At 49.0% G+C, this 22,587-nt stretch overlaps 1 protein-coding gene across 9 annotated transcripts in view; it reads left to right on the top strand.

The window, feature by feature from the left end:
• Nucleotides 1-22,587, top strand: part of NCOA1 (nuclear receptor coactivator 1) — a 344,103-nt gene that overhangs the window by 264,687 nt on the left and 56,829 nt on the right. For all 9 annotated transcript variants that reach the window (XM_030555146.1, XM_030555143.1, XM_030555142.1 and 6 more), the window contains 3 exons: nucleotides 12,950-13,127; nucleotides 19,705-19,884; nucleotides 21,912-22,007. In XM_030555146.1, the coding sequence (XP_030411006.1) occupies nucleotides 12,950-13,127; nucleotides 19,705-19,884; nucleotides 21,912-22,007 (454 nt within the window). The remainder of the gene's footprint in view (nucleotides 1-12,949; nucleotides 13,128-19,704; nucleotides 19,885-21,911; nucleotides 22,008-22,587) is intronic.

The following is a 22,587-nucleotide window of genomic DNA, read 5'->3' as shown; positions in this document are numbered from 1 at the left end:
AAATCTGAGGTTGTGCTAATGAATCTCTGACCAAGAAAGTAAAATACAGAATAGTAGGAAAACACAGTCCCAGTCAGGTTGTTCCAAGGCTAGATTATCCCTTGCTAAAGCTGCAGGTAACCCACGTTAGTCCCCTCAGTTCAGCATATCCTTTAAGCATGGGAATCCTAGTCCTGTCAGCAATGCACTTAAGCGCATGCTTAAGTCCCACTGAAATTAAAGCAACTGAAGCATGTGCTTAAGTGCTTTGCATGAATCAGAGCCATAGTGAGCAACGTCTTAATAACAGTATAAAGGTGCCCTGCTGATGCCTGCCCACCTCTGTGTAGTAATTTCATTCTTTCCACTTAGCCTGAGTGGTGTTGTGGGGGGGACGCAGTATGACTGAGGAGCCATCATTCAGCTGAGCGAGTTGAAAGCAATCTGCTTTGGGAGAAAATTTAACTTTCAACCACACTGCCCTAAGTCACAGGCTAGACTGATTGTCTTGTTAACTGCCGGGGTGCTGAAGACTTGCTAGCCCTTTCAGGCACCAGGGCTCTTAGATGTGTGTTAGTAAACTTCCTCCTCCCAGCTAAGGCATGAGAAAACAAGAGTTAAAGGCAGGAAGAATGAATGAGTCAAAGCAGTGAATTGGAGTGGGCCATTAGAATGAAACAGCATTAAATAGTCCCATTTTGAGGGCATCAGGAGCAACCAGATCATTTAGTCTGACCTTCTATATGTCACATGCAGTAAACGCCACCCAGCTGCTTCCATGCCAACTCCAACAACCAGAATTAGACTTGAGTATTACAGCCTTCAGGAGGCTAAACTGTTGTGTGCCATGGCAGAGAACAGAAGGGACCTGCTGGGTTTAGTGTGTGGGTGCTAGTGGCCAGGGATAGACAAGAGGTTAGACTAGATCAGTGGTTTTCAACTTGTGGGCCACTATGTCTAAGATTTCCAAAAGGGTCTGCACCACCATTCAAAAACTTTTAGGGGTCTGCAAATGAATAAAGGTTGAAAACCACTGGCCTAATGGTCTCTTCTGGCCTTAAACTCTGACTATAACCCACGGCACCAATGCCCGAGGCCTTTCTGTGGCAGGGAAGTAAGTGAGATATCCCACAGTGATCCTAGCGAATGACCTATGCCATGTGCTGCGGAGGAAGGTGAGGGCTGTGCTAACTAGTTCTTCTTCGAGTGATTGCTCACATCCATTCCAGTTAGGTGTGCGCGCCGCGCATGCACGTTCGTCGGAAACTTTTTACCCTAGCAACTCCAGTGGGCCGGCAGGTCGCCCCCTGGAGTGGCGCCGCCATGGCGCCCAATATATATCCCTGCCGGCCCGCCCGCTCCTCAGTTCCTTCTTACCGCCGTGTCGGTCGTTGGAACTGTGGAGCGCGGCATAGCTGTCCTCCACGTCCCTAGCTCTCCTAGTTATCTATCGTTCTCTATCGTTATCCATTATAGTTGTTAATTAGTTTGTTAAGTTGATAGTTAAGTTAATTAGTTGTAAAGTACTTCTTCGCCGGGGGCTTAGCCCTTCCCGGCACCCGGCACCGGGCTCATGCCTGGTTCACCGGGCTTCAAGCAGTGTGCGGCCTGCAAGAAGCCCATGCCTACCAGCGATCCCCACGAAGCGTGCCTGAAGTGCCTCGGGGAATCGCACAGATCCGACAAGTGCCGCATCTGTAAGGCCTTTAAGCCGAGGACAAAGAAGGAGAGGGATCAAAGACTCCGAACTCTCCTAATGGAGGCGGCACTTGACCCGACGGCTTCGCAGGCCGTGGTATCGGCACCGGCACCGGATCGCTCCGGCACCGAGAAGACTCCTCGGCACCGACCTTCTCCGGCACTGGAGCCAGAGCCAAGGCCGTCGAAGTCTAATACTCCGGCCAGGCAGACCCGGCTAGAGCGCCCGGCCTCGACATCGGCCGCGGCGCCGCCGGCACCGTCAGCACCGTTGACTCCGGGCCCGGCGGGTCCGTTGAGTCCGGTGCCGCCGAGCTCCCCCATGAGATCTGGGGTTGAGATAGTGGTCCCGTCCACACCGGAGACCTTCGCCTCGGCTCGGGACCTTATTGCCCTGACTGAGCCCACTCGGCTGCCACCCCCGGTACCTCCGGTGCGGGTCGTGTCCAGAGGCAAGCCCATGATGTCGGCACCGCCCAGAGACAGTCGTTCCCGATCCAGGTCCCGACGTCTTGGGCGCTCCAGATCCCGACGCCGCTCGCAGTCCCGGCACCGCTCCCCTCAGCGGTACCGGTCGCACTCGCGGCACCGGTCGGCATTGAGACGGTCGCGGTCAGGCTCCAGTCGACACCGGCACCGCGACTCCAGGAGCAGGTCCCGACGCTACTCGCCGCACCGGTCGACCTCCCGGCACCGAGCTGGTGGCAGGTCCCGGTCCCGGTCTCGCTCGACCTCCCGGCACCGAGCTGGTGGCAGGTCCCGGTCGACCTCCCGGCACCGAGCTGGTAGCAGGTCCCGGCACCGAAGCGGCGCCCGGCACCGACCAGGATCACGGCACCGTGACAGATCCCGGTCCCGGTCCCGATCCCGGCACCGATATGACTCCCGGCACCGGTCCCCGGCACCGAGACGATCCTCCGTGCCGGCCCGCGCAGACCCGTACCATCCAGGGTCGGCCCCACCGTGGCCCTCGAGACAGCCGTCCGTATCCTCCCAGACGGACAGCGGCTATGCGCTGGGCACCGACCGGCAGGCGGCGCTGTTTGGTGATCCGCCGCTGCAGGACCAAGGCCCACAACAGTGGGGATTCTGGACACCCTGGGCATACCATCAGGCCCAGGGCCCCCAGCAGCTCCCTGCTAGGCCGGCGACAGCGGAGCGTAGGGCCCCGGAAGCCTCGTTGTCTCGCCCCCCTCCCTCCCCGGAAGGGGAGGAAGGGTCCAAGCAGCAGGACTCCGCTGTGGCTCCGGAGGCAGAGGCGAGGGCTGAGGAAGACCCTCAGTTAGACACTCTCGTGCCGGGGGTCTCATCATCCTCCTCCACGGATGAGGCGGTGGCGGGTACCTCCTCCAACAGTCCCCCCCCGCTGGATCTCAGGGCGCACCAAGGCCTCCTCAGGCGATTGGCTCAAAATCTGAGTCTGCAGGCGGAGGAGGTCTCGGAGATAGAGGATCCAATTGTAACCATCCTCTCTTCTGATGCTCCCACCAGGGTCGCCCTGCCCTTTATACGAACCATCCAGGCCAACGCCAACACCATCTGGCAGTCTCCGGCCTCCATCCCTCCGACAGCAAAAGGCGTCGAGAGGAAGTACATGGCCCCTTCTAGGGGATACGAATATCTCCATGTACACCCGACTCCGTGTTCACTGGTGGTTCAATCAGTGAACGATAGGGAGCGTCATGGCCAGGAGGCTCCAGCCCCCAAATCAAGAGAGGCCAGGCGGATGGACCTCCTTGGCCGTAAGGTGTATTCGGCTGGGGCGCTGCAGCTCAGGGTCTCCAACTAGCAGGCCCTGCTGAGCAGATATGCCTTTGATTCCTGGGTGGCAGTGGACAAATTTAAGGAGCTGCTGCCACAGGATGCTCGCCAAGAGTTTACGGCCATCTTGGACGAAGGCAAGAAGGTCGCACGCACGGCCTTGCAAGCCTCCTTGGACGCTGCGGACTCGGCTGCCCGTACCCTTGCGTCAGGAGTTACGATGCGTCGCATCTCCTGGCTGCAGGTTTCCGGCCTTCCGCCGGAGCTCCAGCATACTATACAGGACCTTCCTTTAGAAGGCCAGGGCCTGTTTTCTGACAAAACAGACCCCAGACTCAAGAGTCTGAAAGATAACCGAGTCGTTATGCGGTCCCTCGGGATGCACACTCCCGTGACGCAGCGTAGACCCTTCCGGCCTCAACAACAACAACAACAACAACGCAGGCCGTTTTCCCAGTTCCGCCAGCGGCAGGACCTTTACAGGCGCCGCGGCAGGAACGGGAGGCGCAGGCAGTCGGGGAACCAAGGGGGGCAGAACCAAGGCTCCTCAAAACCCCCGCCTGGTCCTAAGCCTTCATTTTGAAGGTGCGCTCGAGGGCGCAGTAACAGTTTCCCCTATGGATCCTTCCCCCCCGTTTTCCAACCGCCTTTCGTTTTTCCTCCCAGCGTGGTCCCAAATAACATCGGACCGCTGGGTCTTAAGCGTGGTGCAGACGGGATACCGCCTGCAGTTTGTTTCGTTTCCTCCTTCCCGCCCTCCTTCCTCGTCCCTCTTCAGGGACCCCTCTCACGAGCAATTCCTTCGGCAGGAGGTGCAGACGCTCCTCAGCAAAGGAGCTATAGAGGCGGTTCCGGAAAACGAGAAAGGCAAGGGGTTTTATTCCCGCTACTTTCTGATCCCCAAGGCCAAGGGGGGCCTCAGGCCTATCCTCGACCTGCGAGAGCTCAACAAATACCTCGTGAAGTTGAAGTTCCGCATGGTATCCCTGGGGACCATTATTCCATCCCTGGATCCGGGAGACTGGTACGCCGCCCTCGACATGCAGGACGCGTATTTCCACATTGCCATTTGGCCGCGCCACAGACGCTTTCTCCGCTTCGTTGTGGGGGCTCTTCATTATCAATTTGCAGTCCTCCCGTTCGGCCTGTCCACGGCCCCGAGGGTGTTTACAAAATGCATGGCAGTTGTCGTGGTGCATCTTCGGCGCAACCGTGTCCACGTGTTCCCTTATCTGGACGATTGGTTGATTCGGGGCACGTCGGAACAGCAGGTGAACAGCCATGTCCGCGTGATCACCGGCATGTTTGCGAGTCTGGGCCTCTTGATAAACACAGGCAAGTCCACCCTGAGGCCCACTCAGAAGGTGGAATTTATCGGGGCCGTCCTGGACGCCACTGTGGGCAGGGCCTCGCTGCCTCTGCAGCGGTTCCAGACCATGGCGGCGATCGTTCAACGCTTGCGGTCAGCCCCGTTGACGTCAGTGAGGACATGTCTAACCCTGTTAGGCCACATGGCGGCGTGCACCTTTGTGACCGACTACGCTCGGCTCCGCATGAGGCCTCTCCAGCTGTGGCTTATCAGTCATTACAGGCCGGCAAGGCAACCGTTAGACATGTTAATCACAATCCCCCAGAAGGTCTTAGATTCCCTCGGCTGGTGGTTGGACCAGTCCGTATTGTGTGCGGGTCTTCCCTTTCACCCGTCTCAGCCCTCGGTATCCCTGACAACGGATGCCTCAGATCTAGGCTGGGGGGCCCACCTAGGGACCCTGCGGACGCAGGGCCTGTGGTCCCAGGAGGAGGTGGGGCTACACATCAACATGAGGGAATTGAGAGCGGTCCGCCTTGCTTGCCAAACGTTTTGTCATCAGCTTCAGGGTCGTTGTGTAGCCGTGTTCACGGACGACACGACGACCATGTATTATATCAACAAGCAGGGCGGCACCAGGTCCTCCTCCCTGTGCCTCGAGGCGATACGACTCTGGGACTTTTGCGTAGCCCACTCCATTCACCTCAGGGCTTCCTTCCTTCCCGGAGTACGGAACACGCTGGCGGATCGATTGAGCAGATCCTTCCTGTCACACGAGTGGTCCCTTCGCCCGGACGTCGCTCTCTCCATTTTCCGGAGGTGGGGTTATCCCCGGGTGGACCTCTTTGCGTCCAAGGGGAACAGGAAGTGCCAAGCGTTCTGCTCCTTTCAGGGCAGGGAGCCGGGGTCGATAGCGGATGCCTTCCTCATCCAGTGGTCGACCCACCTGTACTATGCGTTTCCTCCGTTCCCTCTGGTTCACAAGGTCCTCCTGAAGGTGCGCAGAGACAGGGCTCGTGTGATCATGGTGGCCCCGGCATGGCCCAGACAGCACTGGTACACCATGCTGCTGGACTTGGCCGTAGCCGACCCAGTTCCCCTGCCCCTTCATCCGGACCTGATTACCCAGGACCACGGGTCTCTCTGTCACCCAGACCTGCAGTCGCTGCACCTAGCGGCGTGGCTCCTGCGTGGCTAACTGGTTCCGAGCTGCGCTGCTCCACGCCTGTGAGAGAGGTGCTCTTGAGCAGCAGGAAACCGTCCACAAGAGCCACATATTCGGCGAAATGGAAACGCTTCTCCTGTTGGTGCGTAGAGAGAAATCTCCGCCCTATGGAGGTTTCGGTAACCGAAATCTTAGACTATGTTTGGTCCCTCAAAGAGCAAGGTCTGGCCTTATCGTCGTTGCGAGTCCATCTAGCAGCTATCTCCACCTTTCACCCGGGTGCAGACGGTCGCTCCGTTTTTTCTCACCCGACGGTGTCGAGATTCCTTAAAGGGCTGGAACGGTTATTCCCTAACGTCCGTCCCCCTGCTCCAACCTGGGATCTTAACCTGGTGTTGTCCCGGCTCATGGGGCCCCCCTTTGAGCCGTTAGCTACTTGCTCCCTGCTTTACCTCTCTTGGAAGGCTGCCTTTCTAGTAGCTATCACCTCAGCTAGACGGGTGTCGGAACTCCGAGCCCTTGTGGTAGACCCCCCATATACGGTCTTCCACAAAGACAAGGTGCAGCTTAGACCACACCCTGCCTTTCTACCCAAGGTGGTCTCAGCCTTCCACGTCAACCAAGAGATTTTCCTCCCGGTTTTTTTCCCAAAACCTCACTCCTCAGGCAGGGAGCAGCAGCTCCACTCGCTGGATGTCCGTAGAGCTCTCGCGTTCTACATAGAGAGGACCAAACCCTTCCGCAAATCCCCCCAGCTTTTCGTGGCGGTAGCAGACCGTATGAAAGGGCTTCCTATCTCCTCCCAGAGGTTATCCTCGTGGGTTACGTCCTGTATCAGGACCTGTTATGACTTGGCCCATGTCCCTACGGGCCGTGTGACTGCGCATTCTACCAGGGCGCAGGCGTCGTCGCTGGCTTTCCTTGCCCGTGTGCCCATCCAGGAAATCTGTCGGGCAGCGACCTGGTCATCGGTCCACACCTTTGCTTCCCACTACGCCCTGGTACAGCAGTCGAGAGAGGATGCGGCCTTCGGAACTGCAGTGCTCCATGCCGCGACTTCTCACTCCGACCCCACCGCCTAGGTATGGCTTGGGAGTCACCTAACTGGAATGGATGTGAGCAATCACTCGAAGAAGAAAAGACGGTTACTCACCTTTGTAACTGTTGTTCTTCGAGATGTGTTGCTCACATCCATTCCACACCCGCCCTCCTTCCCCACTGTCGGAGTAGCCGGCAAGAAGGAACTGAGGAGCGGGCGGGCCGGCAGGGATATATATTGGGCGCCATGGCGGCGCCACTCCAGGGGGCGACCTGCCGGCCCACTGGAGTTGCTAGGGTAAAAAGTTTCCGACGAACGTGCACGCGCGGCGCGCACACCTAACTGGAATGGATGTGAGCAACACATCTCGAAGAACAACAGTTACAAAGGTGAGTAACCGTCTTATCTTTGTAACATGAAATATGGTGAAGTGTGATGGTACGGGACTGACAAAAAGCTCTTGTCTTGGCATGAAGTGGATGCAATTGCCAAAGTGGTTCTTATGTTTTTACTAATTGATAAAAAGACATATTGGCTACTGTAGAGGGCTGACCGTGCTAAATCACGATTGCCTCTGTCTGCGTACTAGCAAGAGAATCTAGGATAAAAGAAGCACTTGTATAGCAAATGAAGCTACCAAGGAATAATCAAAGGTTCACTGCAGACAAAATTAATGCCTAGGTGAGGAGGTATTAGAACTGTAGGGAAAGATCTGATTTGTAAAGAGAATGAAAGCCATCTGCCTGAAACATGTGGCCAGAACTAACTGGGAGTTGACTGCTCAGCAAAGGTGCTGCTGTCTAAAGAAGCAAAAAAGCAGAAGTGGCATTAGAGGGAAAGCAGCATTGGACAATAGAAACTGTGAGTGGGAAGAGTAAAAAGAGAGAGGCAAGATTGTCCTGAGTGAGGTGGCAGTTCCTCAGGAGTAATATAGAGCTTGGGCTACACTAAGAGAGTTGTGCATCCTGCTAGAGCAATGGAGGATTAAACTCTTGAACTGGAAGAAGCCAGAGGAGGTGACTTTCCAGGAGTGTTGACATCTGGGCTATTTGTTGCCACTTAAAAGTAACCTAAGAGGCATCAATAAATTTGCAGCATACCCAAAATTTTATAGAGCAACCCCTGGATATAGCTCTCATAAATTGGAAATCAGGGGTCAGTTTAAGACCCTAGTACAGTTTAAGAACACTTTTATTCCAAAGCTGCTAGGCCTAGCCAGTAGCTCTCTACAGGGGTTGAAAAAATTGGGTGCTTATATGGGATGGGGAGTTAATTAGATCAGCTTGTCCATGATTGAGAATATGGCTCCATGCTCAGAGTTTAGCATTAATAGGTCATTTCTGCAGGGAATTAAAACAAAAGTGTGTCGTGGTTTTGTTAAGCTCTGCTTTGTGAAGAACTGATTATACACAGTGTGCTAAAAATATCTAACAGTTATGCAGACAGAAGGATAGTTTTGTAACTTGAGATCCCATACAACCAACATGCAAAACACACTAATAGATGGGTAAATTGCTCTGGGTACAAAGCCGCCTCCTGACACCAGACCGCCAACATCATTAATTTGGTAATTTACACTGACCCTAGCCAATGCATGTTGAGATCACTGAGGCTACATGCTGTTGTTTAAATGTATCATTAACATAAGTCAAATCACATATTTATCTCTGGTTTCCAGAGTCAATGTGAGATTGTATTTGTGTTCTAACCCTGGGGGCCTTTAACGTTTACTTAGGTCTGGCTCCCGCACAGTGCAGCTATGGAGTGTTGCAAGGATAAGAGCAAGGTGATGAGCAGGACCAAGAGAGCAGGGAATATTTTGGCTGCATTAATCTGCATTAAACTGCCAGGTTACGCCTGCCTAGTAGCAGGTTTGAGGCCTAAGAGGGGAAACATGTAACTAATCCTTCATTAACCAAAGGATCCTTGCACTTCAACCCAGGTCTTCCCAGACACACCCTTTTCTCTCTCATATCCTACTGTACCTTGTGTTCTTGTGATTAAGAGAGCAGGTATTCAGAGGGCTTGAGGGCTTCAGCGTGGAGGATGATGCCTAAAGTGGACCCTATCTGGCATTTGCACTTGGGCTGGAGTGCTGCAATTATGGTGCACCATATAAGAGCTTGCAGGATCAAGGCTTTAATACTTAGGAAGATGCCTGGATGTGTAGCTTGAATTTCTTTTCAATATATTCAGCACATTGGTGTCCCGCACCCTCATCAGGAGCTAAGCAGCACCTGTCTTGCAGCACTAGGGTTTGCAAGTGGGGGTAATGCTCATGCTGTTAGCCGCTCACAGAGAGGTTTTGCTGGTAAGGTGAGGGTAGAGGCTGTGGCTGCACTAGGGGGTGAGGAGTGCTAGATATTCCTGCCACAAGGCTGTAGCAAAGCAAATTCCTCCCTTTCTGTCCTCAAATTACTCCCTTTAGAGGTGTTAGGACCTTTCCTGCCTCCAGGCACTGCTGTTCATGCTGGAAAGGAGGAAAGATGCATTCTCTCCAACCCAGCATAGTATAGGCTTATGAAATCTATTAATGGGACTTTTTTTTGAGTCCTTTACAAACCTTAACTAATGCCTATAGCCCACCCTGTGAGGTAGCTGAATGTTACAACCCCTGTTTTACACATGGGGAAACAGAGGCACGAGGCACTGTGAGCACATATTAATTTTTGTGAAGCACTCTGGAAACACTTCCCATCTGTGTTCAGTAGTTATTAGTATTATTAATGGTGCTCCCAATAAATGATCTCGCTGAGGAATGGCTTCAGATCCTGCTTATGTTGAGGCAACTATGAAGAGTTTAGTTTTCTTTCACAACTGACCATGAGAAGCAGTTTTTGGTTCCAGTAGGTTCCTAAACAACATTCAGATTCAGCTGTTTGAAAATGTTCCTGAGGTGACTCCCACCTCCACCTGCTTGTCCTTTGCTGTTTCCTTTAACTCTTGGGATAAGAGAGCTTGCTGCTCAGAAGGACCTAAATCCTTAAGTGCTTGTCCACTATTAAAGTCATTAAGAGTTGCAGGCACTCAGCTACTGTAGTGATGAGGGCCATGGAAGTACCAAGATAGGCTGTGCATCAGGATTTGTACCCATGGGGCCATCTGCATGCTATCTTTCAATTTCCATTCTATATTAATGGCCACACTCCCTGTCTGTCATTTCACAAACCTTTTGCTGCATTCCTAGACCTTCTGAGCTGGGTATCAGATCAGTTGCCACTTACCTAGACTTCTTCCATTAAGGAGCTAACTTGCTACTGTGCAACGTGTTCACTAGAAGACAACACCCATGTAGGTTTTAAATGTTTATATTACTAATCTTCTCCATAGAAAGTAATGCTTGGGCAAGTCCCTAGCTTAATTGGTGACACCTTAGTGGGTAGTCTTTGTGTACTAGGATTGTCTTGGGGCTGAAGTGCAAGGACTAGGAGTTAGCAGATCTGGGTTGTAATTTCCCGCTTTGCTATGGATGGCCTTCCTGGGCCCCTTTGGGCAAATCTCCCTGTAATTCTGTTTTTCTGTGGGGGATAATACGATTTCCCTGCCTCACAAACAATTAGCTCATTAATGTTTATTAAAGCACTTTTACAGCCTCAAATGGAAGGGGCTAGAGAGAGACACATTATTTATTTGTTAGGTTTTCTGCTGTTTGGGACCAGAACCATCCCTCATTATGGTTCACAAGCTCCACAATCAGCAGTGCTGATACACCAAGTATTTGTAAACCCCAGAGTAGCATTTTCTCAGTGTTGCTAAGTTAGGAGTGGGTTCTGTTACCCCACATGAGTTTTTGTTCAGTAGCCTCTTCCTTCTGCAAAGCACCCTGGAGTACTGTGTGCAGAGAGCACTAGTTAGAAACCTTGTCTTGCACTTTCCTGCAGGGCTTGGGTCCAAGGCCCCCCCTGCTTTCTTAGTTTCCCTCAAAAAAAAAATTGAGTGTTTTATTGGCCTCTGATTAGGATGCTCACAAGAGAGGCATGGACTCCTCTCCTCATTTCCGGAAATGGATTATTCAGCACCAGTTACATGCTGGTTAGACATCAGTCCCACTGTGTTAATGGAGCCGTGATTGATTTACACCCAAGCTCGAAGCATTTGTTAGGTGCTGATTCATTCTGTTTCTTTACCTACTCTTATTTCCCATCTGTTTTATTCATGCTGTTCTCCCTTTACTAAATACTTTAGAATAACCGGATCAGCTTTGTTATTGGGTGTGTGATGCGGGGTGGGGTAGGGGAGATGGATGGAGGAAATATCACGATGTACTTGAAAAGGAGGGAAGTTAGGGAGTAAAGTTTAATACAGGGCTCTTGGACAAACCCATTTGACTCTTCTACAGGAGTCTGTCTCTTCTGTGGGAGCATGAAGTGCAAAAGCTGGTTGCTTGGCAACAGGCAACAGCTGTGAAAAAGGAAAATTGTGGTTGATCTGCCAGGGCAATTTTGACAGAGTTTCTTTAAAAAAAATAAAAATAAAAAAAAATTGCTTCCTGTTTCTAGCATTGAATGTTGCTCTGTCCATGGCAAACCTGATTTCCAGAAAATATATTAAATAAAAATCAAAGACTGTGTAGCAGAGTAACTCACTTCTGGCTTCACAAGACAATACAATTATAGGGCATGTGTTTGGTGGAGAAAGGGGATAGAATGTTGCTGCATATGGGGGAGGGGAGGTGCATGTAAAATACAAAAACCTGGTTTTGTCCCTATAACACAAGTTCTGGATTCTGCAGTCTGATCCCTGGACTCTTGTGCCCTGTGCAATGCCTTGGCTGCACACCAGCACCAGGGGCTGCCAACATGGATTCAGTTACAGGATCAGGGCCTGTGTTAGGGCGCTTGCTGTTAACTACTAAAGATGGGATTAAATTAGGCTCCAGATAGGTAAAAATCAAATCCTGTTGACATGAAGCACCTAAGGACAGTCCTGTAAATAATCAATCTGCCTCTCCCGGGGCTTCTTCCAGAAACAGTGAAGTCTCCTACACTGGGCTATTCCATGCTGGTGGAAAGAGTTTCCCCCTCATGAACAGTACCAAAGGAGTGAATAAGGACTTGACCCTGGACCCATTAAACTCAATGGCAAAACTTCCACTGGTTTAATAGTGCAAGATTGGACCCTGTTTTCAGATATTCTAGTTCACCGTGATTGCAGGGCTTGGGCTGGATTTGCCAGTTATTTCCCAGGAACATGTAAAATGTGTTAGTCTACAAGATGCTGGGTATTTTTTAGTTCTCAGGCCTTGATTCAGCAAAGCAATCATGTGCTTGACCTGCATGCTTTACTGAATCAGGGCCTCGCTGACCATCTGACTCTTCACAGAGGATTGTTTGCTGCTAGCTATTATTATTATTATTATTATTTACTGTAGCTTGCAGGGCCATAATACATGCTTAAGCAAATGTACTGATATTTGATCCTCAGCAAAGGAGCCGCAGAGTTTGTGAAGTACTTTACTACCATTAGAGCCCTTTGGCTAATCACAATACAGATCTTTGTGGTTATTCCTTTCTTACTGTCAAGTAGATAGAAACAGCTGGTTGTGCTTTAGATAATCTGTGCTCTTGGGTCAGCTCACCAGACACCACCCATAGACAGCAAGGAGCCTTCCGCACACCTAAAAGAGGATGAAGAACAACCCATTACTGGGGCGGAGAGGGGATCAAAGCAAAATGAAAGGACAGTGCAAGCAGAGAAAAATGTTAATTACATCAGACCACTTAAAGTGATCTATTATCTCTAGTATGGTAGTGACATCAGGGTCCCATTGTGCTAGGTGCTGTACAAACCCAAAATGAGAGAGTATCCCTGCTTTGAAGAGTTTACAATCTAAATAGACAAGAATGGGAAGGGGAAACAGTTGCAGAGAAGGAAAGTGACCTGCCCAGGCTCACAGAGCAGGTCAGTGGAATAGAACCTGACTCTCAGTCCAGTGCTTTACCTTCTGGAGCAGCTGCTCTTGCACTGACTGCATTGTTATTTCCTCTGGTCATTGCAGGCACTGGATGGCTTTTTCTTTGTTGTGAATCGCGAGGGGAGGATCGTGTTCGTGTCCGAGAATGTGACCAGCTACCTGGGTTATAACCAGGAGGAGCTCATGAATACCAGTGTCTACAGCATCCTGCACGTAGGGGATCACGCGGAGTTCGTCAAGAATTTGCTGCCAAAGTCTCTAGGTGAGAAGTGGATGGGTTTTTCCTTCTTTACTTCAAAGATAAATGGGATTTGTGCCATGTTTTCCTGATGAAGCAACAAGGTTGTTAATGACCTGTCCATGTGTTTATAACACAACAGTCACTGTGTTACCTAAAGTGGAGAAGTGTAACATCTCTATGCTTTAGGATCTTACTTGCCTGTCTCACAAGAGTGTTGTGAGACCAGATGCATTAATATGTGTATAGCGCTCTGAGATCTTTAGATGCAAGCCACTGTAGAATTGCAAACATCATGTCAGATGTTTCCAGCATTCATTTTTTGGCATTTGAAGAACACTGTATAAAACGCTGTTGTTCTTGCAATGCAGTTAATTCTGTAATGACTGAGATTTTGTTATACCTAACTGCACACTGGTTTGGAGAGCTGTACAAACCAGTTAGCTACATAAAGAAATAAAGCAGGTGTATATTTCCGTCTCAGCTCTCAGGGTCTGATCCATCAACCTTTGCACAATGAGAATATCCCTCCTATAATAGACACTAATATTAACTTTTTGTAAAGAACGCTCTTCCTGCTGGCTGTCGGAGCCTTTTCTCTCTGCTTTCTGCTACTGATGTAACTTCCGCATAGATCAGAATAGCTCGTGGGTTGTGGAACAACAAAACTTTCTGGGGCTCTGTGGGTTAAGAAATAAGTTGTCTAGCGGGAGTTGAGTGCATGCAGTGCACACTAGAGAGCACTGTGAGAAGGTCATCTGGAGAGCGAATAACTGGAGGAGGTTTGGGTTTTGAGAGCTAGTGTAAAGAATCCTGTTTAATCCTATCGACTGCCTGCTCACTTGCCAACATGCCTGTCGCTTAATCTGCATTTAAGCTAATTGTTAAAATAATATGCTTACTCTATGTGCCATCATGTAACTCCCAGTAAGAACCTCTATTAGCTACTTAGCCAGAAACCTCGACTAACTTTATTAAACACACAGCTTAAAAAGTTTCAACTTTAAGGGGATGTTATTCAAGCGGATATACCAAAGATCTGCCCTGCCTCTTGAATTCTGGAGCTTTTTGGTAGGTTTCAGGCACATGGCAACAAACATAAAGAGCAAGCTACGTTTTGGTTTGTTGTTGTAGGATCACTGCACAGTTGGTTTTAGTCAAATGAATTGTTGCAGCCCTAAGATCTATGCCTTGTTCAAGATAGGTCAAGTCTGTTGCCTATCCACCTTGCTCACATTCTACTGGTTTGATAATATAATGTCTAGCTCAATGTCTAGTTGACAGCAGGTATCAAGCGACGTGCTCCAGGGGTCGGTTATGGGGCCAGTTTTGTTCAGCATCTTCATTCATGATCTGGATGAGGGGATGGATCAGCAAGTTCGCGGATAACACTAAGGGGGGGGAGAGGTAGATACACTGGAGGGTAGGGAGAGGGTCCAGAGTGACCTAGAGAAATTGGAGGGTTGGGCAAAAACAAATCCGCTGAGGTTCAATGAGGACAAGGGCAGAGTCCTGCATGTAGGACAGAAGAATCCCATGCACTGCTACAGGTTGGGGACCGACTGGGTAAGTGGCAGTTCTGCAGAAAAGGACCTGGGGATTACAGTGGACAAAAAGCTAGATGAGAGTCAACAGTGTGCCCTTGTAGCCAAGAAGGCTAATGGCATATTGGGCTGCATTAGTAGGAACATTGCAAGAAGATTGAAGGAAGTGATTATTCCCCTCTGTTCGGTGCTGGTGAGGCCACATCTGGAGTATTGCATCCAGTTTGGGGCCCCTCATTACAGAAGGGATGTGGACAAATTGGAGAGAGTCCAGCGGAGGGCAACGAAAATGATTAGGGGGCTGGGGCACATGACTTATGAGAGGAGACTGAGGGAACTGGTCTTATTTAGTCTGCAGAAGAGAAGAGTGAGGGGGGATTCAATAGCAGCCTTCAACTACCTGAAGGAAGGTTCCAAAGAGGATGGAGCTCAGCTGTTCTCAGTGGTGGCAGATGACAGAACAAGGAGCAATGGTCTCAAGTTGCAGTGGGGAAGGTCTAGGTTGATATTAGGAAACACTATTTCACTAGGAGCGTGGTGAAGCACTGGAATGGGTTACCTAGGGAGGTGATGGAATCTCCTTCCTTAGAGGTTTTTAAGACCCAGGTTGACAAAGCTCTGGTTGTGGTGATTTAGTTGGGGATTGGTGCTGCTTTGAGCAGGGGATTGGACTAGATACCTTCTGATTCTATATCAAAGTTAGGGCCTATTAGATAAACCCTTATAAGTTCACAGACCACTGGCCTGAACAAGTGTTGGAGCCATTACTGTCTTTTAGGTCCACACAGTTGCCTGTTTATACTAAACTGTGTGGAATTCTTGTTCTGTAGCAAAAATTCCTTAATGTGCCAAGCAGTGTATTTAAAACAAAGGATGAATTTGAGAGGGTTGGTTGGGCCTCAGGAAGGTTTTTCCCATTTTCTTCTCTGGCCCCTTGGTATTTTCCCCAAGGCCCAAGAAGATTGTATATAGCCTCTTAATACCTCACAGAGCATCTGCCAGAGGGGGTTTGCTACAGTTCATGAGGGCTTGTCTTCACTAACAAGTTAACAGGAGATATAGTGCCACTGTTCCGGTTAGCTCGACAGCGATCAGCACACACAAACCTGTCACTCATGCGTAGTGGTGGTAATAAGGTGAGTTGGCTGTCATGTCTTAGGGGTACAGGGCAGACCTCGAGTAAGGTTCACTTGAGCTGCTGACGCAAGTGATCAGCATGTGGAAGCAAGCTTAGAGACTAAGGCATTGTCTGCTCACATAGTTACACCATGGTAGTTAAAGCGTGTTTTTCAACTAGTTAAAGAAATCCAACCCCCTGTGGGGATGCTTTTAAATTGGTTTAAACCTGCCTTATATTGATTTAGCTTAATTTGGTAAGGAATTAATTTAAACTAAGTCACCTACATGCCAAAACAGCTAGGCAAGTTTTTCTCATGTGTGATGTGTGTTTTGTTTTTGTTTTGTTTCGTTTTTTTCCAGTCTAGGAGTTAAATTGCTGGGTTTTAGACGACAGCGAATTTTTACAGCTGAGTTATAACCCATCTAAAATAGTGGTTGATAATAAAACCATTGACACAACTGTAACTTTGGAAATCCAGAACATGTCCCTATGATTAAACCACTTCCAAGAAAATAACATAGCTTTTTCATTGCTATGTGATAGACTGCAAGCAGGCCACCATAGACTCTGCCGCAGGTGCTGTATCAAACTGTAAATAGCAAAATTAGCAGTTACTTTGACTGATTCCAGAGGGAGGCCTCAGTGTACCAGGAAGGCAGTGTGAGCCTGACTTGCCTTTCCATCAGCCACGTGAGTGCTTCAGCAAGAAGTAAGGGTGAAAGGTTCCCCATGCAGAGGCCTATGCACTGCGTAAGTCCTCAGAACACCATTTAAGGATAGTGAGAGCACAAGGCTGGGAGTCAGGAAATCATCTCAGCTCTGCCACTGTTTCACTGTGTGACTTTGGAGCAAAGTCGCTACACATCTTTGTGTGTCAGTTTCCCTGTCTGTAAAAGGTGGGGGGTAGTGATACCTGCCTCCCAAGGGTGTTGCAAGGATTAATTCATTAATGTTGGCACAGTAACTTACACATTGGGGTGTTCATCTCAGTCTAGGTGATATTACAATACAAATATTAAACAATGATAACGAGGATGAGATTTCAGTCAGCATGTCGGTTTCATGTGCTGGTGTGTTTGGTGAGTTCCCCATTCTTTTGTGGTGTTTAACAGTTGCTGTCAGAGCTCACAGTGCCTGGTCTGGAGTCTTATCTAAAAGGGAATCAAACAAATAACACAGAGAAAATGCTTCCCTTGGATCCAGTACTTACCAGTCATGATTCTGGCATAAGAATGGCCATACTGGGTCAGACAAATGTCTATCCAGCCCAGTATCCTGTCTTCCGACTGGCTGGTGCCAGATGCTTCTGAGGCAATGAACAGAACAGAGCAATTATCTAGTGATCCATCCCCTGTTGTCTAGCAGTCAGAGATTTAGGGACACCCACAGCATGGAGTTCCATCTATGACCATCTTGGCTAATAGCCTATTGATGGACCTGTTCTTTATGAACTTGTTTAATTATTTTTTGAACCCAGTTATTGTTTTGGCCTTCACAACATCCCCTGGCAATGAGTTCCATAGATTGATTCTGCACTCTGTGCAGCAATATTTCCTTTTGTTTGTTTTAAACTTGCTGCCTGTTAATTTCATTGGGTGATGCCTGGTTCTTGTGTTATGTGAAGGAGTAAGTCACACTTCCTTATTCACTTTCTTCCCACCAGTCATGATTTTACAGACCTCTATCATATCCCCCTTTAATCACCTCTTTTCCAAACTGAACAATTCCAGTCTTTTTAATCTCTCCTTATACGGAAGCTGTTCCATACCCCTAATCATTTTTATTTCCCTTCTCTGGACTTTTTCTAATAGATCTTTTTTTAAATGGAGCAGCAAGAACTGCACACACTGTTCAAGTTGTGGTTGTATCATGCATTTATGTATTGGGATTATGATATTTTCTGTCTGATTATCTATCCCTTTCCTAATGGTTCCCCACATTCTGTTTGCCTTTTCAATTGCCACTGCACACTGAGCAGATGTTTTCAGAGAATTATCCACAATGGCTCCAAGATCTTTCTTGAGTGGTGACAGCTAATTTAGACCCATCATTTGGTATGTAGAGTTGGGATTATGTTTTCCAATGTGCATTACTTTGCATTTATCAACACTGAATTTCATCTGCCATTTTGTTGCCCAGTGACCCAGTTTTGTGAGATCCCTTTGTAACTCTTTGCTGTCTGCTTTGGACTTAACTATCTTGAGTAATTTTATATTGTCAGCAAACTTTGCCACCTCACTGTATACCCCTTTTTCCAGATCATTTACGAATATGTTGAACAGCACTGGCCCCTGTACAGATCCTTTGGGGGACCTTGCTGTTTACTTCTCTCCACTGTGAAAACTAACATTTATTCCTACCCTGTATTCCCTATCTTTTAACCAGCTACTTATCTCTGAGAGGACCTTTCCTCTTATCCTATGACTCCTTATTTTGCTTAAGAGCCTTTGGTGAAAGACCTTACCAAAGGCTTTTCAAGTATGTAGGTACATAGGGTCAGGTTTTCAAGCGCTCAGAACACATTGCAACACTTACAGGCAGGTTTTGAGCATGCAGTATGTTGAGTGCATGTTGGGAGCTGAGCTCTCTGGAAAACCTGGCCATTTGTTTTGGGCACCGAACTCTTCTAACCATCATGGATGACAGATGTTTTTGTGCTCTGTAGGTGCTACTTTGCTATAGGTAATTGTGTAGAGTCCTGTTAGCACTGTTAAGTCACCTTCTTTCTTGGGCTGTCAATAGTTAATTTTCTCACTTAGTGTAAGCTTAGCTTAGCCTCACTGGTTGTAACATTTTGCTGTGCCCAGAAGAGCTTGTTGGATTGGTGTTATGTAGCTTCACTGCGGCTACTCTGGCTCCTTAGCCTGGGGAAAGGGTTTTCCCTTTGCCTTGCAGTCTGGTGGTTTTAGCTGTTACTGTTCTTGATCTTTGAAGAAGGTAATTTCATTCAGGAGCAAATTTAGGGGTGGGGAATTTATTCACAGTGCCGTCAGTGTGACCGGTAATTCTGTGTAATCCCCCTTTGCACCTTGCACCTCCACCCTCTGTGCATTTATGTAGGGGCAGACCTCGATCTCATCCTAATGTGAGCGTGTGCATTTTCTGTGCTTGCCACCTACACAGTAGTATCACTTTAAATCAGATGCATCTTCTACTCAGGGAGGCGGGAAGGCTGTATCCTGCCCTTGCAGTGTAGTAGACTCTGATTTTATAGAGCCTGAAGAGCCTCTGGGTGGCAGCGAAGTTGATGGGGTGTGGTCTAGGGGGCTGCCAGAGCTGGGGACCCAAATGATCTTTGGAGGGACTGGCCTGTGGGGTGAAATGTCCTGGAACTGCTGACTCGTGAGTGATTTATCAGCTGCTGCTGTGACTGAGGGGAGGGGAAGAAGGTTCTTCTGGCTGATGCACTGGATGGGGAGTCAAGAGAACTGAGTTCTATTCCTGGCCCTGCCATCAGCTCACTGTGGCTGGGCAAGTCAGAGCACCTCTCTATGCCTCAGTTCCCCCCCGCCCTCCCGTTACACAGAAATAACAATACCTGTAGTACCTACCTCACAATGGTGTTGTGGGGTGTAATTCATCAACCCTGGAATTCCTTGGACATGTTAGGCTGTAGAAGTGCAAAGTGTTATCACACCACTATCAAAGGGATAGTGTGGTCCAGTGGGTAGGGCAGTGCACTGGGACCCAGGAGACCCGGCTTGTAGCCACCGACCTGCTAGGTGACTCTGCTCCCCCTCCCACCCATGTCTGTTTCAGCTGTAAACTCTTCCAGGCACTTTTACTCTGGGTACCTAGCAAATGCACATAGCAAATGCTGATGATGACATGGAGAGGGTCAGGCAGAGAACTCTAATCCTTAGCGTCCACCGTTCGAAATGTTCGCTTGTGATCACAGTCTGTGACAGTCTCTCTTTTCCCCTCTCCCTCGCCACAGTAAATGGAGTTCCTTGGCCTCAGGAAGCAACCAGACGCAGCAGCCATACCTTCAGCTGCCGGATGCTGATCCGCCCACCTGATGAGCTGGGTGCAGAGAACCAGGAGGCTCGCCAGCGCTATGAGGTGATGCAGTGCTTCACTGTGTCCCAGCCCAAATCGATCAAAGAGGAAGGAGAAGGTAGGGCAGAAGATCATTTATTTCAAACCCTGCTTGATTGCTTTGTGCTGCGTCTTGGGGAAGGGAAGGAGGCTGGAATGGGAAGAGAGGACGAACTGCCCTCTACTGTCCTTATGCAGGAGTTCCTTCCAGGAGATTGTAGTTCTTGCCGAGAGCAGCCTCAGAGAGTTTACTTTTAGCCTGCTCCGTTTGCTGTTGCATTTAGGACGGCTGGCAGTGCAGGTAGCACAGGATCAGGTCCAGGGGCAGTCGCACAAGTCCTTCTTCCCAGAGGGCCTTCCAGGGGTTTGTTCTCCTCAGCACAGGCTTGGCACAGCATGGGAAATGCAGATGGGGCAACTGGGAAACGCATTTAGAGGAGTTTGATGTTTGTCATTGGTTCTCCTCCCGCCTCTGTGTTTTATTCCAGCTTAAACCACATTTGGAGCCTTTAAGTCCTTTTTGACCACTGTGCTGAGCCCCAGGGGTTTGGCTTGCAGTGCTGTATTGTTCAAATGCCTGGGGTGAAACGTGTGAGAAGAGCTGGTGGAAATGAGGCTCTAAGCCTGTGTCAGTCTTGCAGAGAAGCCACCAGCACAAGGTCTCCTTGCCCTCCATAACCTGGAGGGGAATGGAAAGTGCTAGTGAAATTTAACTAACCTGCTGAACAATGGGCAAATCCAAAATTTTGCAAGGCTGCTTTACACTGCCACAGGGCGACATCCATCCCTCCCTCCCCCAAGCAGAGCCAGAGTGAGGCCTGTGCACCATGGTGAGTGGGACTGAAGTGGGGAGCACAGGTCTCATGCTGGCCCTTTGTCCGAGGGTGAATTGCACCAACAGTGAGAACACAGTCTCCAGCTCTCTTACATTATCTGTTTCCTGTTGTTTGGCTCAATGCTGTCCAGTCAACAAGCCTTTACCCTCCTTCCATAAGCAGAGATGAAGACAGGCTGCCCTTCTGAGCATCAGAAGAATTCGCAATGGAGCATGTTAGGTAGAAATTAAGGAAAGGGAAGGGTAGATTGTTTAGTATGAAAAGCTGCTGCACAGGGAGTTGTCACTGCAGAATAATGGTGGTAGCCCCACGCCTTGAAGTGGGTAAGACTGGAGTGGACTGCACGGCACAGTCCTGCGCTGATCCCCAGTGGGTGGACTCCATGCTCTAATACAGGGGCAGTCAGTAGCTGGACCACAGGCCAAATCCAGACCACCAGGCACTTTAGAAATCTTTTTGTTTACTACTTCTTATCATAATTGTTGTGATTTTTGTATTCTTTTCTCTGGAGTCTGGACCTTGACTATACCTTGACCAAGAAATTTGGACCTTGACAAAAAATAATTGATTACGCCTGGCCTAACGGGACTTCTCTAGCTCTAATTTCTGTTACGTTTAGCTGATGCCTCCCGTCGGGCCTGGAGTGTTTGATAATTGTTGTAGCGCTGCATTTCCAGTGAGTTTCAGGCCCCCATCAGATCTGTATAGGTGTGCCTCTGCTCAGGTTCCTGATGCTCATTAGGATCACCCTTTACAGATCTGATTGCAGGATCAGGGCCGTAGTGCGTATCCACCATTGATCTCCAAGTGGCAGAGCAAAGAAACCTTCTTGCAAAAAATCTGAACCCTCATTTCTGTGAACCAGCCATTATTTTCCAGTGCATTAACTGAATTAATCCATTGCAGCTTACTCAGGAGATCATGATTGGAAGGAATAAATTATAATATTTTATGACCAGATATTTTCCCTGGAGCCAACAGTTGTTGGCTTTAAGTGCTGACTTTTATTGTGTGGTACTGCCAGATCTGAAAGGCCTTACTGTTAGTTCCTCCAAACAATGGAGTTCTCTTCTCTCCAGCAAACATCACAGCTTATAGAGAGCTCTGTTGTTCTGAAGGCCTAGGTGACAAGCTGGGTAAAGGCTTCCAGAGTAGGATGTGGCTGTCGAGTACAACAATGCTATTTTAATTAAAACATTGATTTGCAAGTGGTTTCTATAACACCAGACTCACACCTTCCCACTCTCCCCACCCTGTTCTGTTACGTCAGATTTCCAATCCTGTCTGATATGCATTGCACGGAGATTACCTCGACCTCCAGCTGTCACCAGTTCAGAATCTTTCATGACCAAGCAAGATACTACAGGTACTTCTCTCAGTGAGCTTGGGGGAGTTTTATGCTGGGGGATGCCAAGCATTGTTCTGGGGTAGGTGCCATCTTTGCAGTCAAAATGCTTCAAGGCTAACAGCATTTTTGTTCTACTAGAACTGTAAGATGCTGTAGTTCTTGCAGATGTAGCATGGTCCCAGCATTTCATCCAGCCAGTAAGATAGTGCCACAGCGTGTTAAACTAAAACAGTCTGTAAGGATGTCTGGCTTGAAGCTAGCCAGCCATACTTCCCCCTTAATTAAAATGGATACTTGTATATTGCACAGTTTTGAAGAGGGTAGTGAAGTCAATACAAAACTGGCGAACAGATGAGAAATGCTCGATTTCTGGTTGGTCCCCTAGGTATTCATGAATGAGACAAGTTGCACTGTGTGCATGTTCCTCTCGTATTGTTCTCTTCATGTCCACAATCAGTCAGTCATTTAGTAGAGCTGCCTGGATTTCAGTATCCTCTATAGGCAGGTAACTCCTTGGGCTTATATTTCATTTTTCTGATCTGTATAAGGACATCCCTAGTGTTACCGCTGATTGCCTGGCTGGTGTCAAGTTGGATGC

The sequence above is a fragment of the Gopherus evgoodei genome, chromosome 3, assembly GCF_007399415.2.
Source record: "Gopherus evgoodei ecotype Sinaloan lineage chromosome 3, rGopEvg1_v1.p, whole genome shotgun sequence".
Classification (NCBI taxonomy): domain Eukaryota; kingdom Metazoa; phylum Chordata; order Testudines; family Testudinidae; genus Gopherus; species Gopherus evgoodei.
Note: the sequence above shows the minus strand (reverse complement) of the source record. Positions and strands in the feature narration are given on the sequence as shown.